Source organism: Triturus cristatus, chromosome 9 (genome assembly GCF_964204655.1).
Source record: "Triturus cristatus chromosome 9, aTriCri1.1, whole genome shotgun sequence".
Classification (NCBI taxonomy): Eukaryota; Metazoa; Chordata; class Amphibia; order Caudata; family Salamandridae; genus Triturus; species Triturus cristatus.
The window spans coordinates 580,099,551-580,113,532 of record NC_140592.1 but is presented as its reverse complement, the minus strand read 5'-3'; the positions used below and the strand labels follow the sequence as shown (position 1 = coordinate 580,113,532).

Genomic DNA, 13,982 nt, shown 5'->3' with positions numbered 1-13,982 from the left:
AAATATAGAAGATTACCTGAACGGCACCTTATTTCCTTCAATTAGCAAGTCCTTTGATATGTTTTTGAGCTGCAAGATGGACAGAGACTTGAGCAAAAAGTTCCCAGAAGGGGGGAAAGAGGGATGGTGAAGGAGGAGTGTTGAAGCAACCAGTGTCAGCAACATGTTAGATTGGGTACTACTAGGAGAAGGTGGATTTTGCAAGCTGTTATGAGACCCATATGGCTTTGATTGATAAAGATGACTTACCTGCTTCATAATGAGGCGTGAAAGGATGTTCATGACGAACCCCCCTAGGCGTGGGTACATTGTCAAGGACTGGATAACTGTCCTCATCAACAGCATGGGTAGCTGATTTTGCTCCATCAGCTGCTGCATCACCACTGCTAGTACCTCAGAGGTGTACACATTCCTCTCAGCAAAGCATAAGTTTGTGGCTGGAAGACACAATGTGAGACAAGGGCAGTTTTCGATTAAAGGTTAGAAACAAAAGATATTCTTTTTGTGAACTCTCACTGGGGTTATAATTCCGATTTGGGGGCCGGATATCATTGGAACAACCAGTTTTCAAGTAGCACTAGACAGAAACCTTACTTGTAATCCTAAAAATATATGTGTGGAATTTTCCATGAATTCCTACATGACAAAAAGCTTCATCGATGTGGTGAGTCCCAGAAGTCTTTAGCGAGAAAATCTTTTGCTAACACTTTTTACATTTAAGTAGGTTTTATTTTTCCAGTATTCGCTGTGAATTCCGATGGGTATTTTCTAGTGTCTTGAAAATTTATAAGCGTTTACTCTGTTTTGAGTCCCAAAAATGGCAGTACTTTTTTTTCCTGCGTATTTACCAAGATGGTTTGCTTTTTTTTTGTAAACTGTATGTGGTTGACAGTCAAGAAAAACTAAAATCCTGCACAACTTGAGAGAGACCTTTTCTTTAGTAGAACTTTCATACCTAAGTACTCACCACCAGATGCCTACAGAGTGCGAGGGCATCAGCGACTAAACAGGATAGAGTGAGGAAAACATGGCACTAGGTGTTCACATGCTGATGGTAGGCACAGTCATTGTGAATGTCTCCCTTGCATATATGTTTTGGTAAGCATGGTACATAGTATGGTGGCAGTGGAAAAGATTTGCAGCCCTTGAGGACAGTACATGGCATTTCACCAGTCAACACTAAGAGTAGAAAGTTTATTCCAAATAATTCAATAACTCCGATTTCAACAATCGCAGAATGAAATGCTGGATCTGCCCTGATTAAACTCTTTGCCCTCAGCTATTATTCTGAGTGTGGGGAAGAGGGGGGGGGGGGGGGGGGGGGGGGGGGGAGGGGAGAGGGGTAGTCAAGCTTGTGGAGCATCAACACAATGCAAAGAGCAGGCAGATAGGTGCTTTCATGTATGAAGCAGCTGAGGTACTGACGCACAAGTTACTTACCTTCGGTAATGATATGTCTGTAAGAAACATTAGTTAGTTATAGATTCCTTACCTTAGAATTACCCCCGGCGTCAGACTGGATTCGGAAAGTTTTTTCGTCAACAGTACCTCTGTACGTCGGACGTTGGCATCGGTCGGCTCCGCGTCCGTCGTGGTCGCCGGGATGACGTCGCGGCAGCTACTTAGATGCCGCCCTCGCGCGCGAACGTCCGTTCTGTACACGACTTTCCGTGCCAGAAACGCAGAGCTATGCAAGACACTGACCATTGGCGCACAGAATTAGGGCCCTGAAAGGATGTCCTTAACCCTAGAAATCAGTTCACAGAACAGGGAGGATGGGTGGGGCAGTAAGGAATCTATAACTAACTAATGTTTCTTACAGATATATCGTTACTGAATGCAAGTAACTTATGCATCTGAAAGAAACACGTTAATTATAGATTCCTTACCTTAGAATAGATACCCCAGCAATACAAACCCCGGAGGTGGGTCTGCAAACCAAGATCACACCAGAAAGTCCTGGAGAATAGAACGGCCAAAGAAGCTGTCTCTCCAGACTTGGCTGTCCAGACAGTAGTGTTTGGTGAACGTGTGCTGTGATGCCCACGTGCTACCTGAAAGATGTCATTCAGAGGCACTCCTCTTCCCTAGGCAGTAGTGGCTGCCGTCGCCCTGGTGGAGTGAGCAGTAGCCCGACTGGAGGCTCCTTTTTAGCCAGTGAGAACCAAAGCAAGCCTTAATACACAAAACGAGCAATCGAGAAATGGTGCGTTTGTGTACGGCCCTACCCTTGTTTGCACCCACTCGGAACTGTTTTGTGCGATCCAGATAGAAGGAGCGCACACGCTTTGGGTCCAGGCGGTGAAGCCTTTCTTCTTCCTTTGAAGGATGCGGAGGCAGAAAGAAGGTGGGCAGAGTAATGGTCTGCCCAATGTGGAAGGCAGTGACCTCCTTAGGAAGAAAGGATGGACATGTCCTAAGAACCACCTTGGCCGGATGAACAGATAGGAAAGGAGGTTTTGAAGAGAGAGCCTGGAGCTCACTCACTCTTATAGCAGAAGCGATGGCTACCAGGAAAGCAGTTTTAAGAGTCAGAAGGCGTAAAGGAAAGTTATGCCGTGGCTCAAAGGGAGCACACATGAGATAGGAGAGTAAAAGGTTCAAGTCCCACTGAGAGATAACGAAGGGAATGAGAGGAAAAAGATGCGTTAAGCCTTTAAGGAAACTATTAACCACCGGGGACTTGAAAAGAGAGGACTGATCTGGCAACCTAAGGAAGGCAGAGATGGCCGAAAGATAGCCCTTGATAGTGCCCAGAGCAGAGCCCTGCTGGGCTAAAGAGAGAAGAAACAAGAGTACATCAGAAAGAGGGGCAGAAAGGGGATCCACAGCCTTTGCTGTGCACCATGCCACAAATTTGTGCCACCTATAGGCGTATACCGTCTTAGTGGAGGGACGCCTGGCTGCCAAGATTATATCACAGACTTCAGGAACCAGGTCGAAAGACGTCAACTGCCGCCGCCCAACCTTCACGCAACGAGGTGGTGACTGGACAGGTTCGAGTGGAGAACCGTCCCCTGCTGCTGCGACAGAACTTCCTCCCAAAGAGGCAGTCTGATTGGAGGAGCGATGGCCATGTTGAGCAGCTCGGGATACCAGACTCTTCGTGCCCAATCCAGAGCCACAAGAATGACTTGGGACCGGTCGCGCCTGATCAACATACCGCAACTCCATTCACGACGTAAAGCGTCGCCAAGCGAGTGCCGCCTTAGAGATTCTAACGCACAGAATTGCTGACATTGTGCGTTTCCTTCGGTGGCGAATAGATCTAACCAAGGCTCTCCCCACTGTCGAAAGAGACCTTGCACCACCTGTGAGAAGTTGGCCTGATATATGATGTCACTAATTCTAGTGTACACCTTGTATCAGTCCAAACAACCCTTATGGTGATTGGTTGTAAAGTCAACCTTATAGACCAGCTATTCTAGTGGTAGCATGGACAAGAGCAGTCTTAGGCTAAACTCTGAAAGGCATGTGAAACCAGCTGTTATACCATATATAATCCCTTGAATACCAAATGAAAGGACACCACAACAGATATATGTAAAAATAGAATGTATTTATTCTAGTCAAACCCTCGGCACTCTTTATGAGATTCGAGGTAAGTACAACACAGTCTTATTTAAGCATACATTAAGTCACACAGGTAAGTAATACAGTTAGGCCCTAGGGGCCACGCAAACCATATACTAAGTAAGTGGTATAAGAACTATTGTCACGAACACAGAATAGGCCTAGGCCTAGGCAATCGCTGGGGCTACACTATACTACCAACAGTTAGGAAGTGGGAGGCCCACGGGATTCAGGTGCAGAGTGGAAACACTCACGCGTAATGCGTAAAAGTCAATAGTATTACTAGCAGTTAGAAATTAACAATTTTAGGACACTTCTGGTATAGCTAGAAAGTCGAGACTCGGAAACTAGACCATAGGATAGTCAATACCCTTGTGAGCACCGAAGTACTCAAGTTACCTAGCCCACGGGCTGCGGTTGCATAGGTGTGAATTTGCGTCGGGTTTCGTCGTTGACTTCTATGGATGCCTGAAGGAAAGTTGCTGACAGGCAGTCAGTGAAGAGTGTCCGGTGGATCCCAAGGAGGGGATCAAGAAGGAAGGAACCTGCAAGCAGAAGGGACAGAGTCTAGGTCACCAGCCAGGAGCCGGGAAGGAACCAGGCGATGTCGTGAAGATGCAGGTGAAGCTTTTCGCAGCAGTCACGGGTACCAGGAGACGTCGAGGACGACCAGGACCAGGAGGTGAGCTGTCCCACGAAGGCTCTTTGCTGTCGGCGGCGTCGGAGTCGAGTCAGGACCCAACAAGCCTTTGGCAAGCGGAACCCACGCAGGATGGAGGACTTGCTTCTGGTGCAGACCAGGAAGGTCTGGGGTGCTTCTCTTTCACAGAGGAGCGGGTGCCAGTCTGGAGGAGCCGGACCAGCAAGATGAAAGTAAAGGTTCGTCGTCGCAGAGGCTACTAGCCAACAGGCCAGCAACCGGACAACACGTCGAGCAACACAGGTGCAGAAGGGCCCCACGCAGAACACGTGAAGTGTGGGGAGCTGATCTTCTTTGCAGATGGTGCTCGGGATGGGGGCTTCTCAATTCCCCAAGCACAGCCTCGAGGGAGCCTCGGAAGTCGCGCTAGTCAGGTACTAGCCACTTTTCCCAAGTCGCCGGTCCCACGTCCCTCGTCGCCTCCACGGGTCTCAGCTTCGCTGGAGATGTGGATCTGGTTCAGAGGTGTCTGGAAGTCTCGGCGCTGGTCAGTCTCTGCAGTCGTCCCTCGTAGGATTCAGTCGCAAAGCAAGCAGCGGTCGCTGGATGGTGCCTGGTTGCCCAGGGTGGTCACTCCTTGGCCACAAGGGAGATTTCTTCAGTCTTCTTCCTGAGGTCGAATGTCAAAGGTCCAGAGTTTCTGTTCAAGTTGCAGATTCAGGTTAATCTAATTTAGCAGGGCTCAGCTAGCTACTGATATACTGGGCTAGTGGGCTGGGCTACCTGCAAGGTCCCTCCTATGGGTGGGACCAGGAAGGGGAGTGGCTACACCCCCTTTCCTTTGTCCAGTTTCGCACCAGAGCTGGGGCTGGAGTGCCCCAGCGCCGGTTTGAACTGGACTATGCATGGGACACCTTGTGTGCCCCAGGCAGTGTCTAGTTTCTTTCATCCCTCCCTGCCCCAATACACTAACTCCTGTCTGGGGTGGTGCACGCACCTCCCAAGGCAGCAAACCTATTGTCCAAGCCTCCCTCGCTGTAAGGACTCCCAGCAGCAGGAGGTCAGACTTGTGTCTGTGGCAGCAGCATCCATTTTGTGATGCTGGGGCTCTGGTTAACTTTAACCGGGTGTGGCGGGGACACGACCGCCGCCGCGACAAACTGGAACTGGTGGGATTCACCGCCCTCTCTTCCCCTACAGCAGCCGCTGGACCCTTCAGCAGAGGACGCGTGGTATCCCTACCCATCCCAGGACTGGACATCGGAGTCGGGACCGGGTCCCTTTAAAACGAACTACTTCACGGACGAAACCACGCCCCCTGATGACGTCCTAACAGAGGGCGGGATAAAAACAGAGGAAACCCGGAAGACGACGGACGGCGATTCCCTGGAGGCGGACGGAGTGTTGCAGTGGAGAAAGGCGAGGAGTTGGGAAGAGGAGCGTCGTGGAGAGGAGACCGAAGACCAGAGAGCCGAGCGGAGTGGAGACGACCGCGACAAGCCAGGAGGCCAACGATCCTACGAGGCGCCCCGCCACGTTCCCACGGGAGGAGCGTGGCTTGAGCAGGTACGGGGGAAAGTAGCGGGCTGGGTGGGAAGGAAAACGCAACCACCGCCTTGAAAGTACTCACCACCGTACTAGACAGCTCTACACTTCCCCTCCCCTCACTGAGCACGTACTCACATAATTGCGATACCTCGAGCACGAGAGCACTTGGTTTCCCTCACTCCCGGCCCCCGATTGTTATTAGAACGGCTCGGTGTCCTAATACCTGGTCTCTTCTTGTCTTACATTGTGTCATTGGACCGAACACCCCGGAGACCGCCCGGAAGACGGAAGCAAGTCCCGAAGCCTCGAAGGAAAGACTACACAAGAGACACTCAATCTGGAGCCCCCTCGTAGAGGCCTCTCCCCGGCGTCACATACGAGACGACGAATAACACGTCAAAGGGCCCTGTTACCTAAAATAAAAGCCTCGTTGCAACGCACTGGTTTGGTTGTAGAGTCTGTTCCTAGCACCCCGCCACACCGGGTAAGTAGGTTTCAACATGTCTTCTCCCTCTAGAAGGGAGGAATAATATCCTCATGGCCAGAAATGGTATGGGGGTATTATTCCAAAGTGTTAGACACCTTACACGACATGTTTCGATAAAGCCAAACCATAGTTACCATACCCGTTTAAGATTATAAGGTACTTTAAGAGTATATGGTAGGCTATATCATAGAGCAGCTATAAGGACATGGTTCTGAAAGCTGCAGACAGGCTCAGCTCATGCTAGAGCACCATCTCACATGTTACCAAGCACTCTGCCTCCAGGATTGTTAAGGCCTGCCATAGGAGTGGCTGATAGGTACACGTGTCTATATATAAGGTAGGTATAGTAACACTACACCTAAGCAAGGAGTGATTACACGACCATGCCCCAGCTGAGTGATCAGCCAGTTGTCTCATAATAGAAGGCCAGACCAGGGGTGGCACAATACATGCTGCAGCTCCTGGTAGGCCTAGGGTACACCTATGCCCTGGGTACACTATACAGGGGCCAATAAGGTGACGCTAACCAATTGGGTTATGCACCTAAAGTACACAGTATGAATTTAGAGAGAGAACAGCTGGGCTGTGGGTCTGATTAGCAGGCCCACAGCCACATCTAAGTCGAAAACCAGTGAAGCAAAAGCAAAAAGTGGGGGTGAACATAGAAAGCAGACCCTACTCTCCTACACCACCTCCGAGTGAAGACGCCATTCGTGCTCCATCATGCACCCGCAGCTGAGTTTGTCCGTCCTGGCGTTCATAGAACTGGCCAGGTGTTGTACCACCAAGGAAATGCCCTGATGTTTCAGCCATGACCAAAGGCAGAGGGCCTCTTGACATAGGGTCCACAACCCCAACCCGCCCTGTTTGTTGCAATACCACATGGCGGTCGTGTTGTCCGTGAAGACCTGCACTACTCTTCCCCGGACAGAGGGAAGAAATGCCTTCAGTGCAAGACGAATCGCCCTAAGCTCCAGAAGGTAGATATGAAATCCGGACTCCGTCGGAGACCAGAGGCCTCTGATCTACGCCTCTTCTATGTGGCCGTCCCATCCCAGAAGGGATGTGTCCGTCACCACAGTGTGGTCTGGTTGGGGAAGGGAGAGGGATCTGCCATTGACCGAATCCTTGTTCGTAAGCCACCACTGCAGTTGTTGAGCAGTGCACTCCGAGATCTGGACGCAATCGGACAGATTCCCCTGATGCTGCGCCCACTGGAATTTCAGGTCCCACAGCAGAGCCCGCAAAAGTCTCTCGGCAGGATCGACTAGCAGGACGCAGGAGGCCCAGCAGCCTCAGGTTCATCCTGACCGAAACCAGCGATAGAGGCTGAAAGATCGGTATCATAGCCCGAATATCCCGGACTCCGTGTTCGGGAGGATAGACCCGAAACCACGTCATGTTCAGAACCGCTCCGATGAACAGGAGCTTCTGAGAGGGAATCAGGTGCGACTTCGGCACATTGATGGAGAACCCCAGCAAATGCAGGAGGTCGGCCGTAGTCTGGAGGTGGGAGACGACTGCCTAGGGAAAGCCCGCCTTCAACAGCCAGTTGTCGAGATAGGGGAAGACTGAAACCCCTGATCTGCGCAGATAAGCTGCGACCTCCGCCATCACTTTCGTGAACACCCGAGAGACGCTGGTAAGGTCAAAGTGGAGCACGGTAAACTGAAAGTGCTCGTGGCCTTCCGTAAACCATAGGTAACGCCGGTGGCCCGGCAGGACGGGGATGTGAAAATAAGCGTCCTGCAAGTCCAACGCTACCATCCAGTCTTGCGGGTCGAGGGCAGACAAGACCTGAGCAAGCATCAACATCTTGAACTTCTCCTTCCGGAGGAAGCGATTGACGTCCCTGAGGTCCAAGATTGTCCTTCTTGGGAACCAGAAAGTTGTGGGAATAACGACCACAACCTACTTCTGGGACAGGAACGCACTCAATGGCTCCCTTGGCCAAGAGAGCCGTAACTTCCTGCTGGAGAAGGGCCAGATGATCCTCCGACATGTAGTGGTATCGCGGTGGCATGGCTGGAGGGGTAGTCTCGAAGGGGACGGAGTAGCCCCTTCGGACTATCTGCAAAACCGACCTGTCCGAAGTGATGGTACGCCAGTGAGGGAGGTGATGGCAAATCCTGCCGCCCACTGACGTTTTATGGGCCTGAAAGGATGGACTAAGAGGGTTTGGAGGCTGCTGCAGAGGGGGGCGTTGGTGGACTGGCCCATCCGCTGGCCCTCGGATCCTCACCGGTTATTTCCCCGGACGTATGAAGGTTGGGTATCTTGTTGCGGCCTGTGGCTCTAGGTGGGACATAGCGGGGCATCCCTTCCGTAGACATGAAAGGGGCAAAAAGCAGACTGCGCCGGACGGGAGGAGAGGCCCAAGGACTTGGCCATAGCCCATGAGTCCTTGAAGCGCTCTAGGGCATTGTCTGCTTTGTCGCCAAAAAGGAGACGGCCATCAAAGGGAATGCCCATCAAGGTGTTCTGGACACCCCCTGACAAGCCATCATCCAGGCGTAGCGCCGATGCGCTACCGACCTTGAAATGGTACCGCCCAGAGAGTCGGCGGTGTCCAGTCCACAACGGATCATAAACTTTGCTGCATCTCTCCCGGCGGCAACAGCCTGGGAGAGCACTACAAGGGCCTCCTCCGGACACTGAGGCCGCACTTGCGACACCGTATCCCACATGGAGTATGAATAACGGCCCAAGAGACATGCAGTGTTTACGGACCGCAGTCCTAAGCTGGCGGAAGAGAACATTTTCTTGCCAAGGTGGTCCAGCTCCTTGGATTCCCTTTCCGGAGGAGCGGTAGGGAAGGCGCTTTTGGAGGTGGAGGCTTGGACCACCAAGCTCTCCGGGGTAGGGTGTTGGGAGAGGAAAGTGGGGTTGCCCGGAGCCGGGCGGTGGCGTTGGGCAATCATTCTGTACACTGGAGCTCCCTTGTTGGGCCTGGACCACATGCCCAAAAGGACATGGGTGAGAGCCTCAAACGTCAGCAGGGGCTCCGAAGAGCTCGCTGCCGGTTGAAGCACCTCAGTCAGGAGGTTAGTCCTGACCACCACCGTAGAAAGCTCGTGGTTGAAAGCCTCAGCTGACCTACGCAACACCACTGCATAGGACGCCCCCTCCTCCGTAGCCACGGTAGGAGGAGACAACATACCAAGGTCGGGTGAAGTGTTAAGACCAATGGCTTCCCCCAGTTCCCCTTTCCAGTCTTGCTCAGTATCTAACTGGTCAGTTAAAGGGTTACCTGACCCTTCCCAGTCCTCCTCATCATCATCCTCTGGGTGCCACTGTAGTTGGGAAGGGACCCCAGGAGTGAACAGGGGCACAAATACCACACCGGGCGCCAGATCCGGCGTCGGACAACACTGATCCAGCTCCCTGTCCACTTCGGGATGGAGGCTGGGGTCGTCTAACGCAGTAGTGGTGTCGTAGGAAGCGGCGCCGGTGGAGGTGTAACGAGGCGAACCGGCGCCGATCCGGATCCAGGCCTTGATCCAAGGGGGGCCTGCAGCACCGGAGCCGCCGGGAACTAAGACCTAGGCCCCCCAGCCGAGTCCGTGGAGCCAGATGGCGCGCCAGCGGGGTCGGTCCGCCCAAAGAAGGCATGCATCTCTTCGTAGAATGTACGAAGCTGGACGGGGGTTGCTCTGGGTCCCCGAAAGGGAGGGAAGCTCGGGGTCAACCCTTCGGGCTCTCCGCGCATGGAGCGGCGGGAGTGGCACCACCCGCGTGGATCGGCCAACCGACGAGGAGAAGTCGAACAGCGACGATACTTCTTATGCTTCGACTTACCCGACCCAGAGTGTGAAGACTTTGATGATTTGTTACCAGATTGGTGGTGGCTCCACAACAGGTCCCTCAACCTCCCTCTCGACCGGGACCTTGAATGGCGAGGAGCCGAATGTCGGCGTTCAAGTAGCTTTCGGGACCGCTCCCACATTTGGAGCACGACTCGGGGTCGGTGTCGTCGTCGTGCTCCCGGCAAAAGAGGCACACGCAGTGCGGATCTGTTACCAACATCAGTCGATTGCAGGAACCGCAGGCCTTCAAACCGGGCATCCCTCATGCACCTGCTCGGAGTCGAAGATTCGAAACAAGAAGTAGAGAAAAACTTAGTAAAAAAATGACTGAGGTACCCCTCTTCCCGGATCTGCGCTGGCTGGCGCGGAAAAAGAAAGAAATGACATCAGCGAGTGAGGCGGTGTCTAAGTAGCAGCAGGGACGTCATCCCGGCGACCATGACGACAGACGCAGAGCCGACCGACGCCACCTTTCGACGCGCAGAGGTACTACGGACGAAAAAACTTTCCGGATCCAGTCTGGCGCCTTGGGGTAATTCTAAGGTAAGGAATCTATACCTAACGCGTTTCTTTCAGATAAGCACTGTATTGCCTGGCTCAGATCTTCGGACCTCTGTGAGAAAGTGCTCTCTTTCTGCATGGTAGCCCCCACCTTTTGCTTAACTGCTGATGTGCCAATCAGGTACCCAGGGCCTATGTTCTTTCTCAAAAACTGCATTGAAAACAAAACCCAATTAGAATCTCTGGCCACAGGTCAGTCCCTGGTAAATGGTACCACAGGTACCCAGGGCCCTGTGACCAGGGAAGACCTCTAAGGGCTGCAGCACTTACGGTGTGATCCTTAGAGGCCCTTTACCATGACACTCACACTCTGCCTTTGCAGGTTGCGTATTTTGGTGCAGAACAAAGTAAGAGTATATGATGCTGGGAGTTTGTCATTACGAACTCCACAGCACCATAGTGGCTACACTGAAAACTGAGAAGTTTGGTCTTAGCACATTAAACCCACACTGATGCCAGTGTGGGATTTAATGAAAAATTAACACAGAGGTGCCCCCTGAAAAAAGACCTACCACTAGTGTCCCCTGGGTCGAGAGCCTGCTGCTCTCAGGGACCTAAAACAATGCACATCCTGCCGAGCCTCCTCCCCCAGGATGGGCAGGTTCCACCAAGGGGAAGCTTCAAAGGTTTCCCGCCTTTGTGAGCTTCCCCAGGCCACTTGCTGCTTTCAGCAACTGGTCCCCACTGGTTCTGACCCCCACTTTGGGCAGGAGAACCAGTGGGGAAAAAAGTGAGGAAGAGAGGTGTGCCCACCTCTACCAACTCCACCGCTCAGGTGGGGGAAGCGAGGTGAAGCACAATTCTCAGTCCCCGCCATCTTGCAGATGGGTGTACCCAGCCAACCTGGGAAAGGCTTATGCCCCCCTCCCCAAGGGGGGTACCCACCCCAGGGAAGGGACCCATTGGCCCCAACCTTTTACCTACCTGTAACGCCCCTAAATCTAGTATTTAGGGGCACCCCATAACCTTGCTCCTCAGACAAGAAACCTGAAGAAGAAGGACTTAACAGCCGTGCCAAAGCTAAGAAGCGGAGGCCGCCCACTAACTTGGCCAAAGCCTCACCAGCCTGTCCTCAAGCGAAATCCCGGTGTGTCCTGCAGTCAGCAAATTCGGGAAACCCGGAGGACCTGCCTGCCTTCCATCCCAAAAACTGTCTCCCATTAACAATGGATTTGTTCAACAACAGACTCCAGCTCCGCAAGGATATGCGGGTCTGCACCACTCTGACCCGACACCCACAGCCCGAGTTCCAGTGGCCTGACACCAAGAGGAAGTCTCCCCGGCGATCCTGACCCAAGACCCGGTGACGTGCCTCAAGCCTCCAGCTGACACCTGCACCCTCAAACCAGAAGGTCCCCCCCCAATCGCAACCAGGAGCGGGTAAGAAGATCCGACTCTAAAAGGCACCCCTGCACCCGACGCCACACAGCCTTGGGTGGCCCAACTGATGGTGCCTAACCAACCCCAAGGATCCCAATGTACCTCTCCAAGTGGTGGTCGCACCCAGAAGACCTTCACCCCCGAGCCTACAGTGCTTTTGCAAACTAGAGATCCCCCATTGAAAGCAACAGGGCTTCCGACGCCAAAATAGCACTCTGCACGCGGCTGCCTCAGTCCCGCTGAGGGTGCATCTTTTGTGCTGGCCTAAAACCGCATTTTCCCTGAGCTTAAGCTCAGGACCTTTGCTTTAACAACCCAGTGGCCTGCTCGTCAGCAGCCACCAACCGGAGGCCCCCTATTACCCATTGGATAACATTGGGCCTCAGCACTCTGCACCCGGCCACCCTAGTGCTGCTGAGGGTGTAACAAAAGTGCATTATTGACCCTGTGGGACCCCTGAATCTACCCCCAGAATACCAACTCCCACAACAAAGTACTTACATTTGAACCGATAACACTATGTTCCTCCAAAGGATAACATTGACTCTTTTTCTATGAAAGAATTCAAAGTGTGGAGTTGGAAAATCTATGTAAACCTTTTATAACTGTACTAAACCACAAAAATGCTTTAACTTACCTGTTTACAGGGAATGTCACAGTGTAGTATCCAGGTATACTACACTCTGAAAGAAAAGTAATCTGAAAGTAATGTACTGGTCATTTTACTAAAAAGCCCATTCAAAGTATATGTACTGTATTTCCAAAGCATTGCAATGCTCAGTAACAGTACTGTAAATCAAAACAAAGTGCATATACAATTACAATCCAAACTGTATTGCAACTGTATATTTACTGCAAAGTATTTATCACTTAACTGTGCCAGGCTAGGGGGGAGGAGCCAAGATGGCGACCGGAGCAGACGCTTGAGCGCCCGGCTCCGCCGGCCCTTGGCCTCGGACTATCATCCTGATTCCTATCCTCGCCGATTTTCGAGGTGCAACGTGCGCGACGACGCGCTGACCGCGCCGCCGCTTTCCCGGAGTCTGAGCCCGCCCGGATGCCGGAGCTCTTGGTGCCTTTGTTCTCCGCGCTGGACCCCTGCTCCATTGTGGCCTTGGTCGGCCCCCTGGAAGCTCCGCAGTCACTGGACCCCCGGCGCAAATCAGAGCCCCGCGGCCCCGATCCCGCCTCACACCACGGACTGTCGCCAGACGAGCCGGGGGAGAGACGCCCGGACACCTCCTTCACCTTTCACCTGACGGGCTGGAGCTATAGGGTAAGCCCCGGTGTGGCGGGTCTCCTGCCCCGCTCTGTGGCCCGCGCTGTGGAAGGCTGCAGACCCCCTTCTTCTATTGCCTAGTCGGCTGCAAAGAGAGTCCGAGAGAGGGGAAGCGACTGTTGGCTTTCACCTGTTGCGGCGCAGACCTGCGGGGAATTGCCTCCTTGTTACGACCCCCCCCCCCTGGCCACTGTACCGTTTAGCGGTAAAACATGGCGTTGATTGCCTGCTCGCTGCTGGGGGGTGATGCTCCGGTCTCGCCCGCTGCCTGCTTCGCCCTCCCTCTACCAGACTCCAGCTCCACAGTGCCGTCCCGGATTGCTGCCGATGTGGGGGCGCAGCTTCCGCTGACATGCGGCTCCGTTCTGGCTGCCCTGCGGGACTTTCGTCTGCAATTGTGTGTTGGCTTGCAAACGCTGAGTGAGCGGTTCGACTCCATACTGTCGGCTGCGGGTCGTGAGCGCCCCGTTTGTTCTCAACAAGACGTGGGTCTGCCAGTGCTTCTGTCCTCTTGCGGGGACGCAACGACTGGGTATAACCGTGCTGCACTGGTGTCTGCATCTGGCTTTCCCGGCACCCAGGATCAATCGATCTCCTGCTCAATTGTGGACACTTTGTTTCCCCGTTCATTGCTGCCTGCTTTGTTGTTGCCTGCCTCACCGCGCCCGCAAGAGTATCCAGCTGAGCGACACCTGGCGTCCTCGAGGA

At 53.1% G+C, this 13,982-nt stretch overlaps 1 protein-coding gene across 7 annotated transcripts in view; it reads right to left on the bottom strand.

Annotated features, from left to right (window-relative positions):
- Nucleotides 1-13,982, bottom strand: part of SYMPK (symplekin scaffold protein) — a 1,117,730-nt gene that overhangs the window by 115,971 nt on the left and 987,777 nt on the right. For all 7 annotated transcript variants that reach the window (XM_085625602.1, XM_085625603.1, XM_085625599.1 and 4 more), the window contains one exon: nucleotides 250-437. In XM_085625602.1, the coding sequence (XP_085481728.1) occupies nucleotides 250-437 (188 nt within the window). The remainder of the gene's footprint in view (nucleotides 1-249; nucleotides 438-13,982) is intronic.